The following is a 26,827-nucleotide window of genomic DNA, read 5'->3' as shown; positions in this document are numbered from 1 at the left end:
GTAAAACTCTCACTGTTTGCAGATGATATACTATATGTCGAAAACCCTGAAAAATCCACAGCAGAACTACTAGAGCTAATAAATGAGTACAGCAAAGTGGCAGGTTACAGGATCAATACTCAAAAATCTGTAGTGTTTCTATACACTAGTAATGAACAATCTGAGGGGGAAATCAAGAAAAAAATTCCATTTACAATTGCAACCAAAAGAATAAAATGTTTAGGAATAAATTTAACTAAAGATACAAAAGACCTATACAAAGAAAACTACAAGAAATTGTCAAAAGAAATCACAGAAGACCTAAATAAATGGAAGGGCATACCATGTTCATGGATTGGAAGACTAAATATAGTTAAGATGTCAATTCTACCTAAATTGATTTACAGATTCAATGCAATACCAATTAAAATCCCAACAACTTACTTTTCAGAAATAGAAAAAAAATAATCAAATTTATCTGGAGGAGCAGGGTTCCCTGAATAGCTAAAAATATCCTAAGAAAGAAAAATGAAGCTGGAGGCCTCATGCTACCTGGATTTAAGGCATATTATGAAGCTACCATGGTCAAAACAGCATGGTTCTGGCATAAAGATAGATATACTGACCAATGGAATTGAATAGGGTGTTCAGATATAGACCCTTACATCTATGGACAATTGATCTTTGATAAGGCAGTCAAGCCAACTCACCTGGGACAGAACAGTCTCTTCAATAAATGGTGCCTAGAAAACTGGATATCCACATGCAAAAGAATGAAAGAGGATCCATATCTCACACCCTATACAAAAATTAACTCAAAATGAATCAAAGACCTAAACATTAGATATAAGACCATAAAACTTTTAGAAGAAAATTCAGGGAAATATCTTATCAATCTTATAATAGGAGGTAGTTTCCTAGACCTTACACCCAAAGCATGAGCGTTGAAGAAAAGAAATAAATAAATGGGAACTCCTCAAAATTAAACACTTTTGTGCATCAAAGATCTTTGTCAAAAAAGTAAAAAGACAGCCTAATATCATCACATAGTTGCATATTCATCATTTCTTAGAACATTTGCATCGATTTAGAAAAAGATACAAAAAGACAACAAAAAGAAATAAAACGCTAATAGAGAAAAAAAGTTAAGAATTACTGATTACATATGTAGAATGGAATGATGTCTTATTGTTTTGTTTGTTGTTAATTTTTTATAATTAATAAAAAAATGAATGAATTAAAAAAAAAAAGACAGCCTACACAATGGGAGACAGTATTTGGAAATGATATATCAGTTAAAGGTCTAGTATCCAGAATATATGAAGATATTGCTCAACTCAACAAAAAGATAGACGACCCAGTTACAAAATGGGCAAAAGACTTGAACAGACACTTCTCAGAAGAGGAAATACAGATGGCCAAAAGGCACATGAAAAGATGCTCAACTTCCCTGGCTATTAGGGAAATGCAGATCGAAACCACAATGAAATATTATCTCACCCCCACCAGAATGGCCTATCAATAAAACAAAATGACAAGTGCTGTAGAGGATGTGGAGAAAGAGGCACACTTATCCATTGTTGGTGGGAATGTCAAATGGTACAACTGCTGTGGAAGGCAGTGTGGTGGTTCCTCAGGAAGCTAAGTATAGAATTGCCATATGATCCAGCAAAACCATTGCCTGGTATCTACTCAGAGGACATGAGGGCAAGGACACAGACAGACATTTGCACACCAATGTTTATTGCAGCAGTATTTACAATTGCCAAGAAATGGAAACAGCTAAAATGTCTGTCAATAGACAAATCGCTAAGCAAGCTGTGATATATACATACGATGGAATATTATATATGTATGTGCTATAAGGCAGAATAAAGTCATGAAGCATGTAACAACATGGATGGACCTTAAGGACATTATGCTGAGTGAGATTAGCCAGAAACAAAAGGACAAATACTGTATGGTCTAATTGATATGAACTGACCCTAGTGAATGAACTTGGAGAATTTCAGTTGGTAACAGAGACCATGAGGAGATAGAAATAGGGTAGATATTGGGTAATTGGGGCTGAAGGGATACAGATTGTGCAACAGGACTGATTGTAAAAATTCAGAAATGGATAGCACAATACTACCTATAATACAAAAATGTTAGAACACTGAATGAAGCTGAATGTGAGAATGATAGAGGAGGAGGTCTGGGGGCACAAATGAAATCAGAAGGAAAGATAGACAATAAAGACTGAGATGGTATAATCTAGGAATGCCTAGAGTGTGTAATGATAGTGACTAAATGTGCAAATTTAAAAATGCTTCTGCATGAGGAAGAACAAAAGAATGTCAATAATGCAGGGTGTTGAAAATAGATGATAATTAGTATTTTAAAACTTTATGTGTGAGACAAGCAAAACATGTTTATTTGGTACAAAATTTATACTTTGACTAGTGCATTCCCTAATATAACTATGTGGACAGCTTAATTGAACATCATAGTACTTGGAACCTTGCATAGGGCATGAGATTTTGTAGGTTTGTACAGAGTGATGCCCAGATAAATCCCAGAGTAATTTGAACACTGAATAGGGAAGTATTTGCCGAGTTCCCTAGGGGGAATGGTTGGAAAGGGGAAAAATTCACCTTCCCCAGGTGGAGAATTCTTGATACTCTCACAGGCAGTGGGGACAGCCACAGCACTGTCCCCAATCTTGGGGTTTGTTCATATGAAACTTAATCCCACAAAGAATAGGCTAAGCCTACTTAAAATTAGGCCTAAGAATCATCCCCAAGAGAACATCTTTTGTTGCGCAGATGTGGTCTCTCTCTCTCTCTCTCTCTCTCTCTCTCTCTCTCTCTCCCGACACAGAAAGCAAACTCACTGCCCTCCCTCTCTCTACATGGGACATGACTCCCAGGGGTGTGGACCTTCCTGGCAAAGTGGGACAAAAATCCTACAATGAGCTGGAACTCAGCATCGAGGGATTGAGAAAATCTTCTCGACCAAAAGGGGGAAAAGTGAAATGAGACAAAATAAAGTGTCAGTGGCTGAGAGATTCTACACAGAGTCAAGAGGTTATCCTGGCAGTTATTCTTTCGCATTAAATAGATATCACCTCTTTAGTTAAGGTGTAATGGAGAGACTGGAGGGAACTGCCTGAAAATGTGGAGTTGTGCTCTAGTGGCCATGTTTCTTGAAGATATTTGTTTGATGATATGGCTGTCGCAGTGTGACTGTGGTTGTGAGAGCCTTGTCTCTGATGCTTCTATTGTCTACCTAATCGATGGACAAGTGAAACATATGGATTAAAAATAAATAAATAATAGGGGGAACAAATGTTAAAATAAATTTAGTAGATAGAAATGCTGGTGATCAGTGAAGGGGAGGGGCAAGGGGCATGGGATATATTAATTTTTTGTGTGTTTTCTTTTTATTGCTTTTTCTGAATTGATGCAGATGTTCCAAGAAATTATCATGATGATGAATATACAACTATGTGATGATAGTGTGAGTTATTGATTATATAACAAGAATGGAATGATCATTTGATAAGAATGTTGTGTTTGTATGTGGTTATGTATCATAAATAAAAAGTTAACTAATTAAAAAAAAAGAAATGGAAAAGAAGACATAACCACTGACCCCACAGAAATAAAGGATATAATGAAAGATACTATGAACAACTTTATGCCAATAAACCGGACAATGTAGATGAAATGGACAACTTCCTAGAAAAGCATGAACAACCAGTGAAATGACTTGAGAAGAAACAGACAAACTCAACAAGTGAATCTCAAATAAAGAAATGAAATCATTCATTAAGAAGCTCCCAAAAAAGAAAAGTCCAGGACCAGATGGCTTCACATGTGAATTCTACCAAACATTCAAGAAAAAATTGATAGTAATCCTGCTCAAACACTTCAAAAGAATTGAAGAGAAGGGAAGGCTACCTGACTCATTGATGAAGCCAACATCACCCTCATACCAAAGCCAGATAAAGATACTACAAGAAAAGAAAATTACAGACCAATCTCTATGAATATAGATCCAAAAAAATACAGATGAATCTCTTTAATGAATACAGATGCAAAAATCCTCACAGAATTCTTGCAAATCAAATCAGGCAGAACATTAAAAAATGATACACCATGACCAAGTAGGATTCAACCCAGGTGTGCAAGAAAGGTTCAACATAAGAAAATCAATTAACGTAATACAGCATATCAATAAATCAAAGCAGAAAAACCGCATGATCATCTCGGTGCAGAAAAGGCATTTGAAAAAAATTAATAAATATTGTTAAGATGTCCATTCTACACAAAGCGATTTACAAATTCAATGTATCCTCATAAAAATTCCAACAGCCTTATTTGCAAAAATGGAAAAGCCAATTATAAAATGTATATGGAAGGGGAAGGGCCTACAAACAGCCAACAGCATCTTGAAAAAGAAGTAGTTGGAGGACTCACATTTCCCAATTTTAAAACTTATTACAAAACTACAATAATCGAACAGTGTGGCACTGACAAAGATAGATGTACGTGACAATGGAATAAAATTGAGAGTTCAGAAATGAGCCCTTGTATGTATGGCCAGGGTGCCATGTCCCTCAAAAGAGGAACAATAGTCACTTCAACAAATGGTACTGGGAAAACTGGATATCCATATGCAAAAGAATGAATATGGACCCTACAAAATTTAACCTAGAAAAGATCAAAGACCTAAATATAACAATCAAAGCTATAAAACTCCTAGAAGAAATCATAGGGAAGCCTCTTCAGGACCATGCATGCAGTGATTTCTTAGACTTTATACCCAAAGGATAAGCACAAAAGAAAAAAATAAATGGCACTTTATCAAAATTTAAAACTTTTGTTCACAAAGGATTTTATAATGAAAGTAAAAAGACAACCTACAGAATGGAAAAAAATATTTGGAAACCACATATCCACTAACAGTTTAATATCCAGGATATATAAAGAATTCCTGCAGCTTAACAGCAGAAAGACAACCCAATTTAAAAATGGGCAAAAGACTGAAATAGGTGTTTTTCTAAAGGCTGACAGCATTAGCTATTAAGGATATGCAAATTATAACTGCAAAGGGATACCATTGCACACTCACTAGAAAGACGACTTTTAAAAAAATGGAAAATAACAAGTGTAACAGAGGATATAGAGGAATAGGAACACTTTTTCATTGTTAGCGGGAATGAAAAATGTTGCATCCCCTGTGGAAAACAGTTTGTTGGTTCCTAAGAAAGTTAAGTATATAGAATTACTGTGTGACCTGGCAATCCCACTTCTGGGTGAATACCCAAAAGTATTGAAAGCTGGAACTCAAATAGATATTTGCAAACTGATATTCATAGCAACATTATTTATAATTGCCGAAAGATGAAAGCAACTCAATTGTCCATCAGTAGATGAAGGGATAAACGAATGCCATATATCCACACAATGGAGTATTTTTCAACTATGAAAAGAAATGAAGTTCTGATACATGCAACAACATGGATTAACCTTGAATTCATCATTTTGTGTGAAGCTGCGAGTGTGCAGGAGGTATACAGGAACTATTTTCTGCATGATTATTCTATAGACCTAAGACTTCCATAATTTTTTTAAAGGCAGACAAGAAAAAAAATTAATAACAAAACAGGAATTTCTTAGCTTGAAATTTTTATTTCTTAGAGGGGATGCTGTAACCCAGAAATTAAGAATTAACAAATGATTACATATAAAGAATCATTATATAGATGTATTTCTGTCTATATCGTAGAATAGGCAGAAGAAATTACTGAAATTCAACTCATCTCACCCTTGTTTATACTATTGAAATGTTCATTAAAGCCTGGTTTCAGCCCTGTATATGTTTACTATGGTAATGGTAACAACTCCATCCCCCCTCGTTTGAATCCATAAAATCCCTGAGTTCCTTGGACTCAGGGGGACAGATTTTGGGGCCCATAGGCCATCTGATCTCCTGCTTCACATGTAGTATTAAACTCTTCCTCCCTTTGAAAAAAAAATGTATTTCTGATTTTCTGCAGTTCAACTTTTACTTTACTGCAGAAGTAGAAAAGTTAGAACATATTAGATAACCAGCTATAAATCCACAAAGGGTCTATCACCAGCAGCTGCCATTAAAGTGGAAGATTTTCAGATTATACACCCACACTCTAACTGGTCACACAGGCCCATTCTTCATGTCCCTTCTTCCCTTTCCTATGTAGCTGTAGCAACTTGGGGGGACACCCATGTACTTAAAAGAAACTGTCTCTGTGATTGCATTTTTAGAGTTCCAAGCTGAAAGTTTATCAAAAAAGAGATGTGAAGCTTGGAGGCCTCGGACCTGACTTTGAGTCCATCAGAGATAAAGTGAGTATGATGGACGTAAGATGTTTTCAAACTTGGATCAGTTCATCTTTCAGCAAAACTATAAAAATTGCATCACCACCCCCAAACCAAGTTCTAATTCAAAAGCCTCACTCTGAATAGAGATCCTTCTGAAATCGCATGGGTAATAGACACCCAGACCCCCTTCACTCTGCAATATAAAAATGCTTAGCCAATGTTGTTTTATTTATCCGTCATTTAGTTAGTTTTGAAGGCTTGAACAGAGAAATGGCACATGTGCACATGAAAAGAAATGTGTATATTATGTGGTTGTTGGTCTTTCCCGATAGAATTATTTTCATAATTTTGAAGAGTGGCTACAGAGAAGACACTTAGGGTATGAGTCTTCCAGCCCCTGAAAAGCTCATCCACTTTATTCTTTTTCCTCCAGTGAAAGGAGATCTTCATTTAATGCATTTTAACTGCAGTTGCACTCAAGGCATAAAAAGAGGATAGTTCAAAGTTGGAGGTAAAAATGAAAGTAAATTGGGTAAATGCAGCAAAGAAGGGGCTGAATGTGATTTTGCCACTGTTAAGGGAACACCGGGGCATGCTTTTGCAGTGCTGTCCCTCTTCAGAGGGAGTCTGTTTCTGGAAAAAAAAAAAAAAATTATCTTAAGCATTTCGCTGCTGTCATCTTACGCGAGGTAACCCCATTTCTTCTGCGCTGGTGATCCAACATGCCTAGTTTACCAAAACCGGTGTCACTTTACACAGAGGGTAGAGAGCTCCAGCAGGGCCTGTAATTCATCACAAATCACTTTGTTTCTCTGAACAGATGCAAAAATTACTACAGCAAAAGCAATATGCACAACAAGTTAAGGAGTACAACATGAAGGCGCTAGCCAGCCTTTCAAAGCCACAAACAGCAAAAACCGAGATTAAGTCAGTAATCCCTCGGCAGAAGGTAAGGAATTCTCAGAAAGACCTTTACTTTTCCAGTCAGAATTAAATCAGAAGGAAACTAAATAATAACTGAAAATAAAGGCACAGCGTTTTTTTTTTTTTTTTGACACAGGAGATGTTTTTGCTACTGACATTCCTATAGCTGCCCATTGCTCAGAGATAGTCACGTAATAGTTACATATATGTGATGCTAGCCATTTTTAAAAACATTTTTATTATGAAATCCATATGCTAAAGAGCAATAAATTTCAAAATACATTGTAACGAGTAGTTATAGAGCAGATTTCAGAGTTTGGTATGGGTTACTATTCCACTACTTTGGGTTTTTCCTTCCAGCTGCTCCAAGACACTGGAGACTAAAAGAAATATCAGTATAATGATTCAGCAGTCACACTCATTTGTTAAGTCCTATCTTCTCTGTTAAAACTCCTCCTTCTCCTTTGATCCTTATCCCACTCTTCAGGAGTATTGGGCTATGCCCATTCTAGCTTTTGCATGTTGAAAAGGGGTATCAATAATATGGGATAGGGGAATGGAACTAGTTGATGTTCTTGGAGAGGCTGGCCCCTCTGGGTTTCAGGACTTATCTGGCCTAGGAACCCATCTTGAAATTGTAGATTTTTGCAAAGTAATCAAAATGTATGGAACCTTTGTAGAATCTCAGATAGAGCCCTAAGTGTTCTTTAAGGTTGGCAGGAATGGTTTTGGTTGGGGGTTGGTAAACCGTGGTAATTAGTAGTATTTAGCTGAAATTTGCATAAGCTTAGCCTTGAATAGGCTCTTGACTCTATTTGAACTCTCTCAGCCACTGATACCCTATTTTATTACATTTATTTTTCCCCTTCTGGTCAAAAGGCATTAGCCCTTTTTTTTTTTCCCTGAAGTTCATTGCTTTTAGTCCTCCACATGTTTTCTTCAAAGTATAGTGTTTAAGTCTGTCATGTATAAGCATAAAAATATAAAGTGATTTTTTAAGAATAAATTAGCAGTTCTGATAAATCTGGTTGAATTTAGATTTGACTAACTTGATTCCATTCTCTGCCATTAAATAGTTTAAGGAAATTAGTGTGTTCTTGCTATTGATATGTTCCTATGTAAAGAAAAGTTCTTTACTATTTCTTCAGACTCATTCCCATAGATTTTTCCTTAAGGATTATAATACATAGGTTCCGCTATCAAGAAAAATGATTTCATACAATACAGAATATTCTCTCTCTCAGATATCATCCAACCATAATGCATGATGCCAATGAAATATGTATTGTGGAGACGCAGAGCTTTGCAGTGCAAGCTGCTGTCTCCTTTGGTCTGTCTGATCCCAGTGAGGATGAGGGACCCTCTGCATGAAGGACAAGTGATCCTTTTTGCTTTTAGGAATTTGGACTTCATGTTCTCTTTCATGGACCATCATATTTTCTATTTATTGCCTTTCTTCCTCAGACCTTGAAGACCTCCGTCTACTCAATTGAGTTTCCCCAGTGCCACTTTTTCTTTTTTCTCCAACCCATTATTGTCCATGAACTGATTCAAGGCAAAAAAAAAAAATCTGTAATTAGAAATTCCTATAGGAGGAGTCACCTACACACATTAAGTCATGTGTTTTTCTGTGTTTCAGACTTTTTCCCCCCTTCCAGGACCTACATTGCCATTTCAGCTAACAAGAAATCCTTTTTAAAATATAAAACTTAAATTGATTGTGGTGGTGAATGCATGACTATGTGATAATACCAAAAGCCACTGGTTGTATACGTTGGATAGATTGGATGGTATGTGAATGAAACTGTTAAAAAAAAATAAAATATGTGATAGCAAAAGCAAAAAAAATGAAATACAAAACTGCTATAATGACAGATTTTGAAATCTTATTTAGTAATCTCATTTCTATTGTAATGCCTTTCAGCACTGACATTGCACACACACACACAAACAACAAAGATTGCCTTTCTTCAGTATCTCAATTTCTATAGACATTCTAAAGAAAAGAAAGAAATAATTTTATTCTCTAATACTTTCTAGATTACTAAAAGCCTAGGAACAAGAATAGTTGATGTAATGGAGGCTTAATTTTATATCAACTACAGCAATGTCTTTGGTCTCCAGCTGTAACAAATCCTCTTTGGATGGAAGGATCTGTTACTGTCTCTTTAATGGAAGTCTGGTTTTTAATTAAACTGCCAGAAACTAAATAAGATCAAACGCATTAGATGATCTATTTCCAAACCCTTGCAGAAAATATCCCAAGGGCATAACTGTATATATCATTCCTCAGCTCTTTTCTTTTTTCACAACATATTGTTTTGTGGCTAATGTATTTTGTTGAATTGCATGTTATATTGCATTATTTGCATTTTCCATTTAATGTCTTTTTTCATCTCTATCTTAGGTAAGTTACCTGGCAATAGGCTCCATTTATATTATTAATAAGATTTTCCTAAAATTAGACTTAATATAAGGAACACCAGGCTCTCTTACTGTTTCAAATAAAATTTTATCTTTATGTTTTTAGGCTTTGGAATATGCTAAGACCATCCCCAAACCCAAATTGTCAAATCGGACTGATCAAGTATCAAAAGGAAAAAAAAACCCAGCCTACGCTGGAAAGGAAGAAAATTTACCTGAAATCCCACTGTTGGAAATTCTGCAGAGCAGACATGAAAGGGAAAAGCAGGCTGTGGCTGCTTTCCGAGTCCTTCACATTGTATAGATGGCATATGGGTAGGAGACCCAGCGGCCGCCGAGTAAAGAAGCTCCAACCAACCTGTCCTCATTGAGAGGGGCGACCTCTCGTTACTATCTACTGTGCTTTTTTGTAGAATTTAAAATATGGGGCCCTATCACATGGTGCCATATTTTATTTTCTAGGAAAAGACTTTTTAAAAATTATTTCCAATTTTAAAATTTTAGCTGAATAAGAACTAGAGAATAAAGCCTTTTGCTTTTTATATTGGATCTTCTGATTTCTTAAGCCCTCTCTTCTCTTTCTTAGCATAATGAAAACCATGAAGTTACCCAGAAATGATTTATCTACTAGTGTTTCTCTTCCAACCTTCCCAGTGAGAGTCTTTAAAAGGATAAACACTTCCGCTTCCACTAAAAGGTATCAAACTGGACTAATCATCAGTAAATTCTGAAATAGCATTTCAAAATCATTACTAAAATCTCTAAACTTAGCAGAGAGTTTATATACAAAATTGAGAAAAAACTAGTCTGTTCAAGTAGAATAAATCCCAATTTTGTTCTAACAGGGCCTCAAGCCACTGATTAGAAATCTTCCAACAAATACAGAAATTCCCAATTCAGGCACCTTCGGAGAGGAAGACTTTATCAAAGCTACTTAATCTCGGTGGATAAATTTGCTGGGCTTTTTTTTTTTGCATGGGCAGGCACCGGGAATCAAACCTGGGGCTCTGGCATCACAGGTGAGAACTCTGCCTGCTGAGCCACCGTGACCTGCGCTGGGCTTTTTTTTTTAATTGAGAAGTCTTCACACACATACAAGTACATACACGGTTTACAATCAGTGGCTCACAATATTATCACATAGTTGTGTATTCGTCACCATGATAATTTTTTAGAACATTTGCATCACTCCAGAAAAAAGAAATAAAAAGTAAAAAGAAAAAATTCATACATTCCCATCCCCTTTACTCTCTTTGCCTACTAGTCTTTCAATCTACCCAATTTTTTTTTACCCTTTATCCCCTTATTATTTATTTATTTGTTACCCTTGTTTTTTAACTCATCTTTCCATACCCAGATAAAAGGGGCAACAGACTCAAGGTTCTCACAATCACACAGTCACATTGTAAAAGCTAGGATGTTATACAATCATCTTCAAGAATCAAGGCTGCGAATGATTTCTAAATGTTTTGTTAATTTTTTTAATTAATAAAAAAAAAAAAAAAAGAATCAAGGCTACGGGAACACAGCTCAACAGTTTCAGGTACTTCCCTCCAGCCACTCCAATAAACTAAAAAGGGATATCTATATAATGCACAAGAACAACCTCCAGGACAACCTCTCAAATCTGTGAAATCTCTCAGCCACTGAAACTTTATTTTGTCTCAATCCTCTCTTCCCCTCTCTTGATGAAGAAGACTTTCTCAATCCTATGATGCTAGGTTCTGGCTCATCTCAGGAGTCCTGTGATGGACCTCCCTCCCCCTGGGAGTCATGTCCCACGTAGGGGCAGGGAGAGCAGTGAATTCACCTGCTGAGTTGGCTTAGAGAGAGAGGCCACATCTGAGAAACGAAAGTTCTCTGGGGGTGACTCATAGGTACAATTATCAGTAGGCTTAGCTTCTTTGCAGAAATAAGTTTCACACGAGTGAGCTCCAAGATTGACAGCTCAGTGTATTGAATTGGTTATCCCCACTGCTTGAGAGAATATCAGGAACGGAATATTTCTTCCTTTCTCCCAAGTTCCCCAAGGGAAATACTTTTTTATTCTCTACCAACTTACTCTGGGATATATCACGGCATCACACCTGTACAAACCAACAGGATCTCATGCCCTATTCAAGAGTCCATATAATTATGTTGTTCAAGTAAACTGATCATGCAAGTTAAATTATATAATGTACTACCCAGAATATGAATTTTGTACCATATAAACATTCCTCCCTTTGGTCTCACATAGAAATTGAGGTTTTAAAATATACACCATATCATACTTCACCCTATATTCTGATTTACCTTAGTCCTATCCAAATCAGCTTCATTCATATCTCTAGTCAAAGTCTGACCACTTTTCCAACTTCTTTAACTGTTGCTATATGAAGTACTGCTGACTTTCATAACTTTAGTGCCCTAAGTCAGAGTCTCAAGTGTCAAATAAAACATAACTGAAGTTTCAGGGAATGACCAGATTATACTCAAATAGCTCACTATCTCAAATTTTAGAAATAACAATTACAGCTCCCAAATATAGGAGATTCTGTAAGAGTTTACAATCTAGGACCGTTTACAATAGGCCCCAACCTGTTAAACCCATGCTGTCAACTTCAAAATTCTCCAAGTTTGTACATTATAGGGGCATTTTGCCATTATAACATATTCTAAAATATTGTCAAATGTGTGCCTTCACATGCAAAAAAAAATAGATAAGATAAAATCATTCTAAAATTTACTACTGAACGTAAATACTAATACATATTTTTACTTTTCCATCTTTTGAAACTGAATGAACTTCATAAGATTCCCAGGTCTTTAAATAATTACAGGATTTCATTTTGTTACCTACTTCTGATATTAGCTGGGCTCTGTATTCTTAGTTGGATATATTTAGAAATGGATAATTTCAACATCAATTTAGAACAAATCTGTTTATCTTTTTTTTTTTCAAAATGTGCTTTTTCTTTACTTCCTTGCTGCTCAAAATGTGGCCTGAGAACGAATAGCATCAACATCAACTGGAAGCTTCTTAGGTGAACATATTCTCATTGCAGCCCTAGAACTGCTGGATCAGAATCTGCACTTCTGAAGGACCCCAGAATTGCTACATAAAAATATGTTTTTCTATAAAGGTGGCATTAGGACTAACTTTGGAAATTTACTCCTATGTTCTATATATTTTACATGCATACCATGATGTAGTATAAAATCTGTCTATACATGGCTTTCTCTTAAGACTGTTAAGCAATTGGAGAAAACTGCTCTGCTGTGACAGAGGCCAAGCAGTGAGGCCCAGCTCCCGGAAAGGACAGTACCCTGCCCCTGTGGCTCATCACCAGGACCTCTGACCTGGACAAGAAGAAGGCAGCCAAAAAAGACAACTGCCAAAGCTCGACAGTAGCCCAGAAAGGCATGAAGACAACGGAGATGCTGTCACCGAACCACAAGCGGCAGAGGAGAAAAGTGAGGAGGCAATGGCAGAGAGACAACAGAAGTGGATTTGCTGATCAAGGAGCTAGAGGGCTTTGAGATGAAGAAAGCTGCTGCTCGAGCCATTACTAGTGCCCTAGCCTCTGACCCCAACAGCATCGATATCCACATTATCAACCTCTAAATCACCTTTCGTGATCAAGAGCTGCTCAGTGACACCAGACTGGAATTAAACGCATGTCGCTGCTATGGTTTAATTGGCTTAAATGGAAGTGGAAAGTCTGTACTGCTTTCTGCTATTGGGAAACATGAAGTGCCCATCCCTGAGCACATTGACATCTACCATCTGACTCGGGAGATGCCCCCTAGTGACAAGACACCCTTGCAGTGTGTGATGGAAGTTGACACAGAGAGAGCCATTTCCAGTCCCAGAGCAGGGAAAAGTCACTACAGAAAATGATGGCATTAGGACTGTCAGCATTGTGAGCAACGAGACACTGTCATTTTATTTCCCACCATGTGGCAAGATCCCTCCACCTGTCATTACGGTGCAAAACATGAGCTTCAGGTATACAAAAGATAAGCTTTTTTTTTTTTTTTTAGATTTTGCCTCTACAACAATCTAGAATTTGGTATTGACCTTGATACACGAGTGGTATCAAGAGCCCAATGGAACAGGAAAATCAACTCTTTTGAACCTGCTAACTTGGAGAGCTGCTACCCACAGATGGAATAATCCAAAAACACTCTCATGTCAAGATCGAGCATTACCATCGGCATTTACAAGAGCAGCTGGACTTAGATCTCCTGCCTTTGGAGTACATGATGAAGTGCTACCCTGAGATCAAGGAGAAGGAAGAAATGAGGAAGATCATTGGGCGATATGGTCTCACTGGGAAACAGCAGGAAAGCCCAATCCGTAACCTTTCACATGGGCAGAAGTGCCAAGTGTGTCTGGCCTGGCAAAACCTCCACGTTTTTCCTGGATGAGCCCATCAGTCATTTGAGTATTGAGACCATCGATGCTCTGGCAGATGCCATCAATGAGTTTGAGGGTGGCATGATTTCAGGCTCATTCAGCAGGTTGCACAAGAAATTTGGGTCTGTGAAAAGCAGACAATCAACAAGTGGCCTGGAGACATCCTGGCCTACAAGGAACACCTTAAGTCCAAGCCGGCGGATGAGGAGCCCCAGCTCACCGAGAGGACCCACAATGCGTGAGCCCTCTGCCCAGGTTTGAATCAGGAGCTCCATCTGGAGACTAGCAGCTGCTACCCTGACCAGCTGCCCAGGACAAGACCCTGGGGCTACACTCCTGCATTGCTGCAATACTGCCTCCCTATAGCCTCTCTCCCTGCTCCCCTCAACCTGCTTTGGCTGCACTCTGTTATCTTATCTACAGGTGGATAGTACCTGTCCATTTCCTATCCTCCTTCCAGTTACTTTTGCCCATGTCTGGACTCAGTTGGCTGTTCCCTCCAGTCCCTTGCTGACTACCTTACCTGGATGGTGATGCAGCCAGAGGCACCTGAGGGTTAGCCCAAGGGTCCTGGATCTGGCCCGTGAAGGAGGTTAGGATCTTTGTTTTCTGGGTTTTGGTGGTCTTGGAGCAATACCCCCAGCCTCACCATCCCCATTCCTTTCTGCTTCTGGTTTGGAGCTGTGGATCAGGGTGTTAGGCCTGGTCAGATTTTCAGTAATTATTTAACAGTATAACTTCTAGACCTGCATGACACCTACAAAGTGTCCAATAAAGAAAGAAGCTCCCCCAACCCCCCAAAAAAGTAAGCAGTTACAATTGAGAACCTGAAAAGATAACATATCTTTGAAGAGAAATAGAAAACTGGCAAATCATGTTTCAGGGGGTGTCTGGGTTTAGTTCAGGAACATCACAACCCAAACTGCTCCTACAATGAATGCTTAAAAGAAGAGGAAACTTCGGGATAAGTAGTAAAAACATTTCAAGAAACATGAGATAGAATGAAAAATCTTTTTTTTTCCCCTAAATGGCCTTAAATTTAAACTTACTCTAGAAGACAAAATAATGCAGATAGAAATATTCCCTTATTTTCATGTTTAAAGGAAAAGAGTAAAAAATTTAAATATCCAATTTCTATTGGCATGTCTTTAAAAAATTTAGAGTTTGTAAAGAGATTATTTTTTCCAACTGTCAACTTTTCAGAAGAGGAAGCAGGCTAAGAATGGATAAATGACTTTTAAGTCAGTCAGTCCGATCAATAGTGAAAGAGAGGAGCCTGGTCTCAAACCCCCAATCTTTCAACACCAAGGACAGTTCTGTTCGATTAACTGTTTGTGGTAGGAAGTTGTTCTTGATTCTCTCTGTGAGGCAAGAAGCATGTAGTTGGACCTGAACTTCCATCATTTAATTCAATCTTTAGAAATTTCATTACTATATAACTTACAATTTTTTTAAATGTATGCAGCCAGGTGATTTCATTACCCCAAAGAAAACTTTATACATTGATAAAGTTATTTTAAAAACCTATAAAGCAACTCAAACTTAAATGTTGACAATAAAAGAGACCCACAATTTCATTTTTTTCCAGAACAATTTTTTTAAGCTTTCCATCACTGTTTCTGTGTTAGCCTAAGCATTGCTACACATTTCAAGCACTTTCACACATGCTATCAAGAACTCACACATCTTGGCTGAAGCAATTTAAATAATTCAGTCGATGTCCAATGGTATTTCATAGCATCCTTACTCCTAAAAGGCGAGTGCTTACCATTCAGTATGGTGACACTAGAGCGTCAGAATTCTTTATACATGAAAATAGTGCCATGTGGCATCTAAGATGACTTTGACTGAAGAAATAAAACACATTTGCTGAAAATTTAGGGTTCAAATCACAGACTAGATCAAAACGGGCCTTCTTTTGGTCCCTATGTCATCTCACAATGAATTCAGATTCAGCTGAATGTCACTAAACCACAATGAATTCAGATTCAGCTGAATGTCACTAAACCACCAGGATATTAAAACTGAGTAGAATTATGAAAAAAAATGTATATAGCAAGCCCTTTTTGCCCTTCTTTAAAGTAAAGCTTACTAATGACAGCAATACTGATCTTAAATATGCCTGATTGGGTCAGCGATTAATTTTATACCATTTCTGTTTCAGATACTCAAGGAGCAAAACCAATCTGTCTATTGTAAAGCAAAGAACTTCAAACTTGAGTGATATGATGGAGAGCCTGTTTCTGACTAGATGTTATATATAGCATTGAGAGACACAGTGCCTAATCTCTATGAGCTGATGCAAATAAAGGACCATGTATTAAACCATGTATTCTTTCTTATTATAGCCCTCTCTTTATAATGTGTTTCCATCTTGAGTTTCTAATATGGCCATCCTCTTAGAGGGAGTATTTTTTTATAAGTAGCTGAATTTAATGACAGCTGTCTTCATGATATTGTTTTGTATAGTAAGGAGTCTCTTGGGACTTATCCAGAAACCAAGTCAAGAAAAGACAATATTGAAGAAGAAAATAAAAGGTAAGCCTAGCAAAGGCACCGATGTCTAATGACTCCAATTGGGGCCTTATTATTGGTTAATGAATCATTGTCAAAACATCACAGCAAGCATGAGCGTGCACAGTCTAGTCTATAGTGAGAAAATGACTCTTCATCCCAACAGTTATTAGCTGGGAGTTGTTTGAAAACACAGCCAGTAATTATAACAACACTGGAGCTAATTGAGAACTTTGAGTTGATAGTAAATGGCTTACAATAGCAGACTAGATAAATGCAGGGGGGATTCTTTCTTAATTACTTATTGAAAAATAGCAGAAAATGAATGAATTTCATGATGGTCTGCAGAAATCAGGGCAAGTTTAACTAATTCCTTCCCAAGATGTGTTTCAAAACATATGTATAACCATCATTTAGAAGTCACATTTGAAAATGTAAAACACTTAAGGAAAAATCAGGGTTGCCCTAAATATGCCTTTTTTATGATTGAATCGTCTTATTAGAGTAAGAATAAGTCATAATTAGCACATATTTCACCCAACTCTCCATCATTCATTGAATGACTATAGGACTTCTACCAAAGCTAACTGCGTTTTCATAGATTCTGTTCCTAACGGGTAAAAAAGACAGAGACAAAAAGATGCACCTGTACTCCATTTGCCTCTTTAGTTGTTTTTCCAGGGAAGAAAGGTTCTAAAACCATAGCACAAGTGAAATATTGGAATTAATGTGGATTTTATTTATCATAGTATCTCATTCCCCCTATATCCCTGCTTATAAAGAATTGTTTATGTTATCACGCAAAATAATATTGCATCTATTTTATAAAGGAAAAAATAAACTACATATCCAATAAAATTTTATTTAGATATTTATTTCACTTTTAAAATATGCTCAAGTTAGGTCTCTAGAGTAGCTAAAATTTTTGATATTCAGAATTGTCCCTTCACTTTACTGCTCCCAAACTAAGTACAGTATTGTTTCTATTCTCTCTGGCTTCATTAAGCAAAACCACACATCTTTCTCACTAAGGGACAGACAAAATATGAAAGATCCCAATTTCCTAAACAAATATATGGTAAATGGAAAACAAAAGATTTTGAATGGCAGACTTTTCCGTTTTTTGTTTTTTCTTAACTCCCTGAATGCCTCCCCAGTCTGAAACATCCCCATTCTTCGTGTTTGGTTACCTAGTTTTGGCTCAGTGAAATAACTGGAAAGTTGGGGGCCTCCCAGAAACATTAAGAAAACATCACATTTGCAAGGTACAGTAAGATGCAAAATGAATAGATTTTCCAGCTCTTCCTATCCATTCACATAGGGGCTCTTTGAACAATATGAAGGGAGGGGGAAAAGAACGTGGTGGGTAGGCTTTATCTCCCTTACTGCCTCTCCATTGCCTTTTCATTTTCCCCTTGCAAACCTGGGCAATGTAAGTAATTAATTTTCAATAAGCTGAATAAATGGTCTTCCACTATGAAATAGCTTAAATAGGTTGAGAACATTACCATGAAATGAGCATTTCAGGCAAATGTATTTAGTGGAGTCCTGGAAATTTCTAAGATTTTTAGAAATATTCTTTCCTGAATTGACAGCTGACAACGACAAGCCCTAATACTGAAGCTATTAAATGGGCTTCTCAGAGCACCCTCTGTCTCTAGGGTCCCATATACTCTTGCAAGAAATATTTAAAATAGTAGAGATTCCTATGGTAAAGTTCACCAGTGGGGAAAAGAAACAGTAAAAAGTTAAAACCCAGAAAGTATAATCAGTTCTTTGGGGCACTGCCTACGTAAGAAAAAGTAGAGAGCCAAATGAATATTCAATGAAAAAGACCAATGAAGATCTCTATGCTAAGTACTTTAGGCTACAAAAGTACTCTTTCCTCTGGAGCAAATTTCTTTCCCAAGTTAGTCTTAAATGCTTTCTTTTTGTCAACCAGACAACTATCAAAATCACTGTCAGGAAGGCTGGTTTGGCCTTGCCTCATATCTCCATTCCAGTCACCTGGCAATGATATCTTTTCCCATTTCCCCTGCTTTCACACAATGGTGATACTTTGAAGCAGGGCTGATGAGGTCCCTAAATTTGTTATTTCTACTTAAAATTGATAATCTCCTATGATACAAACCTCAAGCACCTATTTTTAATGAAACCTTTAGATGAATATCAAAGAACTATTTAGCCATGTCTAATATTTTAATTAGATTATATTTTCAATTTAACCCATTAAACCTCCTTTGATGATCCCCATAGTTAGTGTTTAGCCTCAGATGCACGGGACCTTTTGATTTAATGAGAATTTCAGCTCTTCCAGCCTGCGCCTCTTTGTATACCTTTTATTTTGCTTGCTATAGAATTCAGTTAATTGAAGGAGTCTCTTACCATCACACATTAAGGAGTATAAATTAGCATCCCCATTCTGATTGAAAATGCAAGCAGACAGTTTTGCTTTGATCTGAGGATTGAGCTGAAGAAGGCAGCAGCCCTCTGAAAATGAGCTGATGGCCTTGTTATTGGGGCAAAATGCAGATGCGCCCATGTGTCACCAAACACTTAATGTCTTAATTGGTCACCTTCCAATTCTCCCTGTCCTGCCTGCATCATCCTCTTTAGGGTGTATATGTGTGTGCGTGTGCGTGTGCATGTGTGTGTGTGTGTGCGTGTGTGTTTGTGTTTGCTTGTCTGTATTTCTGTCTTGCTCTCTATTTCACCACTATCTAGGATCTAGATTTTAAATTCATATGAGACCGAGGAAAATGAGACAAAATAATCTCCCCCACCTTGGAATTAAAGAACATACTATAGAATTGTTCAGGACCTTCCACAAACAAAGACTCTTAAGGACTAACTGTAACTTCCAATATTCTCAGCCTGGCAGATCCCAAGCCATTGGTATTGTGTCATTTAATGTAACCTAGGAAGGTCTATTCTGGGTCTTAATAATGCAGCCAGACTTTTAGTCTGCTCTAATAATAAAGCAATTCTCCTCTACCCCAAATATGCAGATTTGTAATATAAATATTGAGGTAAAAGTCAAAACCTCAAAAGGGAAACTTGTGACTAAGCTAGGCAGGATGTCAAGGCACCAAATATTATTTCTTTTATGCCATTACAATAGCAGAAAAAAAAAAAAAAAGATAGTCTGGAAAGTAACATTGAGAGACTTGCCCAGAAAGCATTGTAAAAAAGAAAAGAACTTAAAAATAGAAGTAAAAAGGTAAGAAATTTAGAGGATCAACTCAGGAGGGACAAAATCCAAATAATAGGAGCCCCATAAAGAAGAATCAGAAAAAGAGGGATAGAAATCATCCAAGAATCAATTCAAGAAAATTCCACATTCCTGAAAGAAATGGCTCTCCACATGGAAAAAACTTACTGAGTATCCAGAACAGAGGGTGAAAATAGACTGACACCAAGGCATATAATTGCAAATTTTAGTATTTGGTTTCATAGAGACTATTGCACAAACTTCGAAAAAAGTACAATAAATGAATAAAAGGCACACAAAGAATTAAGGATCAAAATGGTTTAAGCTAAAAAAAACAATGGAATAATGCCTTCAAATTATTCAAATGATTCAAAAATTATTTTCAACTTAGAATTCTGTACTTAGCCAAAATACTGATGAAACGTGTGGTTAAAATAAAGATATTTTTATATAGGAATAATCTCAAAACATCTACCTCTCACATGCATATTCTCTAAAAGCTACAGAAGAATATGCTCCATCAAAATAAGAGTGTAATCCAAGAAAGAGGAAGCCATGAGACAAGAGTAAAGAGAAGACACCCCCACCCCAGGATGATAGGGAAGGAAGATGCATCGACAGAAAAGCCAGGATAGAGCAGACCAGAAGGCTCTGGGAGAGATTTCTTCAGGAAAGTGAAATTTTAAGAATAACTGAATATCTTGGGAGGGGAATAAACAGAAATGCTGAAGCATTTGGGATTAAACTTTTAAACAACGTGTGTGGAGATGAAAACCCGAATCTGTAACATTCAAATTAGAGAATTTTGGAAATGAGGGAGGAACAAACAACAGATGGGGCAAAAGCATAGAACACATAAAATATTTCTTTTTAGCTTTTTACTCATAAATTAATTCCTTTTGAAAATCAGCATAATGAATCACTCTTCTGTCCTCATTCCCGTTGCTTTCCACAAGTTACTTCCTATCCCAAGTCAAGCACTGAAGAGAAATAAAGACCATTTGATTCTTAGACTTCTGACTACAATACTGGCAAGTATATGCTGTTACTCTATTATCTGTTGCCATAGAGGCTAGGAAGAGAATGAATATTAGAATTATTCAGATAACCCGCAAGTATTATATTAGTCAATATTTTGAAACAACTCTCTTTCATATTCTTAGAGCAGAGATATATTCATGCAGAGTCATTTTTTTAACTAAAACTTCTCTAAATGTTTCACAAAGAAGCTTCAATCCTGAATTTCCTCTGGTAGATTCCATACCAGAATTAGAGCAATTCTTGTCACTTAAGAGGGTTCCCGCGAGTTTGAATTTTAACTTCCCTCCCTCTATTGCACGATGACTGCACACAACAGAATAATAAATACTCTGGAGTAGAATTGGGGTGGGATAAATAAGGTGGTGGAGGGGAGCATTCTAAATGAAACATCCTAAACGAAACCTTCTAGCTCCTATCATATGCAGAGATCACGAGTCTTCTCTTTGTCCTTGTGGTTGAAGAATAAAGACAGAGGTAGAGAAAATATGATGAAATTACAAAAAATGAAATTCCTTAGAAAGAGGCGTAATAACCCCTTTGTAGTGATGATGGTCAGGCCCAAGACTGAGTTACTTTTAATTACCCATGTTGTAACAGTTTTAGTCCTATGAAGGTTGAAGAACATTAGCACTGATCTGTTTCAATCTATATTGTAATTCGTTATCACTCTCTAATGTTTTTCATCCAAAATCTCAGGAGGTTCTTTCTCTTATCTCACATCCTCTCATCATTCTGAGCTGATTTATAAGGCATCCCCTCCTTTTTCAGATGCCACATAAGAAGAATAGCCAAAGAAAGATTGGGGTAGGTTGCCAAACCCACTTGTAGCTCCCCAATCCTATAAAGAGGATAAGAAGAGCAGGCTTATAGAATTACTGTAATTCCTGAAATGAACAGGCAGATATAAAACAAATGAAGGAGGAACAGTTGTCTGATGTTGGAATTCTTAGAGGGAAGGAGAAAGTGAAATTGAAAAGAAACATGTTTGTCAGGTGCGGGGTGTAGTTTACAAGCAGAAAATACTATGGCGAGAATCTGACTGGAGAGAAAACATAAGAACCACCTCAAATTTTCATCCCATTCCTACATATTTATTGGAATTATCTCTGACCTCAGTTTGTATTAGTACTGGAGCTCACCAAACTTATAGGCTGAATGATACTGAGCAGGTGAATTTCTCTGAATATCAGTGGTCTCATCTGTAATATAAAGAATTTTTAGAAGAGAGGAATGTCTAGAATAAGCAAATGTACAGATTTGCGGTACCTTCAAGATCATCTAGTTTATCACATTGGATGTATGAACCTCATTTAAAACATTCCAGCAAGCGGCTAGTCAACATCAACTGAAAGAAAATCAGGGCTAAGAAACCCAGTACTCCTCAGAAAGCTCATTCAAGTTTCAGAATGTTTTTAATAAGAAGTTTTTCCATAAATTTGATCTACGATTTTGCCAGATTATTTCCAGTTACAATTTTATTAATTTTTTTACACCTGAATTTGCTATACAGAATGCTCTTCTCCACATGCTAAGACAATGCATGAGTTCATGACAATGACAACAGTGGTTTAGCTGTAATATATACTCATTGCAATTGGCAAAGTGATTGTCAATTCTTAGTTCTAGTCTCAATTCTGTCACTGGCTTTGTGACGTTAGCAAGACACCCTTTATACCTGTATCTTAATTTCTCCACTTGTAATGTGACTGACTTAGATGTTATCTGACATTACCTTAGTCCTTGATACATCATGCTTGTTTCCATTTACTTTCTAAAATAAGGTGTTTGGGGCTTCTATAATGAATAAAAGGATATCTTAATTTTTCTTTACTTGCTTCTTTCTCTTAATTCTTAAAATTGTTATGAATATATTTACTTAAATTAGGGTGTATGAACTAAAATTCTATTCTTAATAGGATGACAAATTATTCTAATAGCAGAACTAGTTCCTTTTCTCCTAAAAGAAGATAGAATATAAGGATTGTAAGGATTAGAAGAAAACATACAGGATATTTAGCCCAACCTCCCATAAATTGAGAAATTCATAATAGAACATTCCTTATGTTTACTCTTCCAGTTGCTGCTTAAGCATTTCTGGTGAAAGGTGCTGAGCGTTTGGTGGATACTGCATGTTCTATTGATGGAGAGCAGCTCAGTCCCCAGCCTATGTGTTTGTAGAATAACCAATTAATTGTTTTTAATGTTGTGCTAAAATCTGTTTCTATTTTGCTCCCTTTAGTGTGGCAGAATAGATATACCCCTTGATACATAGTAGCTGTACAACCATTTCAGTACTCTCCCCAAATCTTTGCTTCTCCAAGCTAAAAAGCTCATACTTTTTTGTTGTTGTTCTCTACACACTTTACTATCCTGGTTCCGGCATACTGGATGAATTTTAGTTTGTCAACATCCTCTTTAAAATGTGATGCCAAAAACATAACATAAATATAAAATATTCCAATTAACTCATTATTTTTGTGCCTATATTGAGCCCAAATCAACAAGAGCAGAGAGTGACTGCTTCAAGTTAATATGTTTATTGCACGATTCTCTTAGCACTAGAAAGCATTCTGCTTGCTCTGTCTTCACATTTTTCTATTTTTAGTTATCAACTACATCAACGAGAGCCAGTGCTCTTATCTTTTAAGGAGGTGTCATGGATTCCCATTAATCATTTTTCAATGCCACTGTCAGCCAACACTGGCTGGATGGTGCATTGTCCATTTATTATGTTCCTGTGTCAGGTAGGTAGAAATACAACCAAAAGTCCCACTATGAAATGAAGTCCACCAGAACAAACACAGATCAAATTATTTATTACATTTATTTCCATGTGGGATGATTTACCCACCTTGGTTATTTTTAAGATGGTTTCTGGCCCTTCAGAAAACAACCTGTGTAAGTCTGTCTTTAATATGCCATAACGAGCTTGGTCTTGTTAGATCTTCACCACCAAGTGAAACTGAGTTGAGGCAAAAGCCTGGGTAATTCAGACAAAATAACTTTCCAGCCTATGAAGGCTTTGATCAGTACTGAAGGCTAAAACAAAAAGTGCTATCATGTTACATTAGATTGAGAATAAATTGTATCTATCTCCTACTATCCTCACTAAACCCTGTGTAAAAAAAAGAAATGGAAAACTGGGAGAACTTTGCTATTGAATTGTTTGCCGTCAATTTTGGGAAATATTGTCTGATGAGAAAACGGTCACAGCTGATGTAGCAAGGGACACAGTTCCTTCCCTCCTAATCCAGCCAGGAACAGTCACAAAGGAGGACAGCAAGGAGGGGAAATGAGCAGTTTCTCATGTTTAAACCTCGTAGGACTCATTCTAAAAGCCTCCAATCAGGCAGAGCTGAGCGTATGCTAACAGTGTTTGCTACTTACCTGCTTTTTCCAGAAAAAAAGTCCATGCACTACACCTAGCCTGTTCCTCGTAGGCCCAGAAAAAGCCCTGACATCTTGTGAAGAAAGAGATGAGAAAAGAGACAAAAATACCATGGGTTTGTGTTCACCATGTGAATTAAATGCAAACTGAATTTCTTCAGATGCACAGTGTTTCTACTCACTTAAATGATTCTTCCCAATTACCTTTTAATAGCTGTTCTTCTTGGGACTCTTTTGGCTCCATGGTCATGATCTTGTGTAAAATAAAAAAAAAAAAGTACTTACCCTTCCAGGTTACCAGGAACACTCTCATTCATAAATCACTTCCCTCTCACCCCCATAACCAAGTTTTTTGTCTTACTGTAAAGCCTTTGCCATAAACTCCTCCCTTAAAACTGATACTGTCATTATCTGAACAGGGAGGGAGGGGAGAAATCTGAGTTTAGACTTCCTTTTTTATCTCCAAATTTATACCCTCTAAATAAATGAGAGGGGTGTTCTTATAAGGTGATAGAGGCAAAATGCCAAACCAATACATTGTTAACAGAAGGAAACAAAGTATATTGCGAAAAGAAATGGAGGAGGAGTCAGAAAAGGATTTTTTTTTATACTGCTTCAGCTGTTAGTCCCAACTTCTTGGTAAATCCTTCAGTCTTGCTGAGCTTCAATTTCCTCCTTTATGAAAGAGATTATTTGTAATCCTTGTTCCCCATTCTTCACAAGATTGAAGGCTGATTACAGAGCACTACCAAAAATCTAAAAGGCGATGCAATGCTTATGTTTTTAAATCAACATGTTTGTCTCCTAAATGATACTGGTAAAGGCCCCACTCTGGCACTTTGCCTAAGTTAAATGTCGAAAACTGACTACTGTTACATTTACAGACTCACAGAATTTAGGCCCAGAGAGAGCTTTTGGATTCTTCCCCTTATTCGAGAAAAAAGGGAAAAAAAAAAAAAAAACTGAAAGATTCTGTGTAACCCAAAGAACCCGTGGTCTTTATAATTATCATTATTTTATTAGAACCCAAGGATCACATTGCCACACTCATTTCCTGGGCTCACTTACCTAAAGACACCAGAAGCACAAGGAAAATCAGAGGCTCAGCGCGCCTCTGACACATCTGCTATATTTGATAAGTGTGCTGGGTATGTGGTGTCTGCACAAATTCGTAGCCTAATTTCAACCTCCAAATATCAAGAGACCTCAGTTCCGGCAGCATTTCCCAGACTCAAAGCACTGTTTGCAGTGTCCTTTTCCACATACGTGGAACTCAAGGCCATTTATCAACCGATTAACAACAGAAAAATTGGTCTGGAAGGGACTGGATCTGTTTAATGAGAGGTTATTAGCCGAGTGCATTCCTCCAGGGAACAGGACACCGCCTGGGGCGTCCCGGAGGGGGCGCGCGTAAGTAGGAGGACTCTGTAACAAGCGTTCTTCGGAAATTCGTGCTCATTCCCGGTTTTGCCCGGCGAGCCTTTATTACCTAAAGAAATTGCAAACTCTGGAAGAAAATAGGAGTCCCCAGGGAAAGGAAGAGGGGGTAACGCACAGAGTCAAACAGCACCCCGACCCGCCTCAACAGTCCCCGAACAGGTGTCCACCAGGAGGGGGATGCGTATACACCCCTTCCAACTTAATCTTGCTAAAAACCCCATTCCCTAAAATGCCATGAGATATACGCATTTCCATTCACACTCCGTGGAACACTCATTTTTAAAATATCAGTAGCCCGTGGGACAAGGAAGAGTTGCGGGACAGGCGAGCAATAAGATCGGGAAGCAGAAATTGCTCAACCCAAGTTTCCCGCCACGCTCCGGGCGCCGCTCAGTTTTGAGGGGAAGGGAGAGTGGATAAATGGGTGGTGGCGCAGGTGGGCAGCACGCGCAGGTAAGGGTGCTGGGGTGCAGAACTGTGAGCTCTTGAGAGGAGCAGGGTTGGAAGATGGAAGTGCCGCGCGGAGAACCAGACGCACCGCGGGCGGTGTAGGCTAGTGGGAGGTCAGTGAAGAGAACCGCAGGAATCTGACCCGGGACTGAAAATTTGAAGGACCGGGTGGTGGCTTCTGCCTGGATCCCCGCGGATCAGACAGCCCCCTGATAGCCCGGCCCTTACCTGCAGCCAATCAGTCAGGCGAGGAAGGGCAGGGGGCCGGAGCAGAGAGGCCGCAGAACCCGGTGAACGGAGCTGGGAGCAGGGGATTGCGAAGTGAGGGCTCAGGGGTTCTAGGATAGCGGCGGAGGGAAACGTCCCGCACCCAACTGGAGAGCGGGGAGCCGGGTTTCCAGGTTGGGCGGCGGCACTGGGCATGTTCGCGCGGCTTCGGACGCCGGGAGCAGGACGAGCGAACCCGGGCGCACACTCTCCCCAGTAGGGGACAGGGCGGGCGGGAAGGGAGGGCGAGACGCCGAGTCCAGGGCGGCGCTGCCTCCGCGCGGCTCGGAAGGTTGACGGGTGGGTTTTGTTTGTCTTCTAGGAACCGACCTCCCAGGCCCGCCCAGGCACCCGATCCCCAGTCTTCGGCTCCCCGACGGCACTGCGCGAAGGTTCGGCGGTCTCCCCCCGCGCCGTCGGCCTCCGCGACCTGGCGGC

The 26,827-nt window shown here is 38.1% G+C and overlaps 1 protein-coding gene and 1 pseudogene across 9 annotated transcripts in view; both read left to right on the top strand.

The window, feature by feature from the left end:
- JHY (junctional cadherin complex regulator) overlaps positions 1 to 16,407 on the top strand; it is an 89,694-nt gene extending 73,287 nt beyond the window's left edge. For 5 of the 9 annotated variants that reach the window (XM_077112630.1, XM_077112626.1, XM_077112627.1 and 2 more), the window contains 3 exons: positions 6,273 to 6,353; positions 7,150 to 7,278; positions 9,784 to 10,226. In XM_077112630.1, coding sequence (XP_076968745.1) covers positions 6,273 to 6,353; positions 7,150 to 7,278; positions 9,784 to 9,981 — 408 coding nt within the window. In that variant the 3' untranslated portion in view covers positions 9,982 to 10,226. Of the gene's footprint in view, positions 1 to 6,272; positions 6,354 to 7,149; positions 7,279 to 9,783; positions 10,227 to 10,263; positions 10,375 to 16,243 lie in introns of those variants that run through there. The other 4 variants (XR_013156504.1, XM_077112631.1, XM_077112633.1 and 1 more) reach the window with 4 other exon arrangements.
- On the top strand, positions 12,864 to 14,321 carry LOC143643829 (ATP-binding cassette sub-family F member 2 pseudogene; annotated as a pseudogene).
- Positions 16,408 to 26,827: the final 10,420 nt, after the last annotated feature.

Source organism: Tamandua tetradactyla, chromosome 8, assembly GCF_023851605.1.
Source record: "Tamandua tetradactyla isolate mTamTet1 chromosome 8, mTamTet1.pri, whole genome shotgun sequence".
NCBI classification, from domain to species: Eukaryota; Metazoa; Chordata; class Mammalia; order Pilosa; family Myrmecophagidae; genus Tamandua; species Tamandua tetradactyla.
This window is presented reverse-complemented; position numbering and strand designations above follow the sequence as displayed.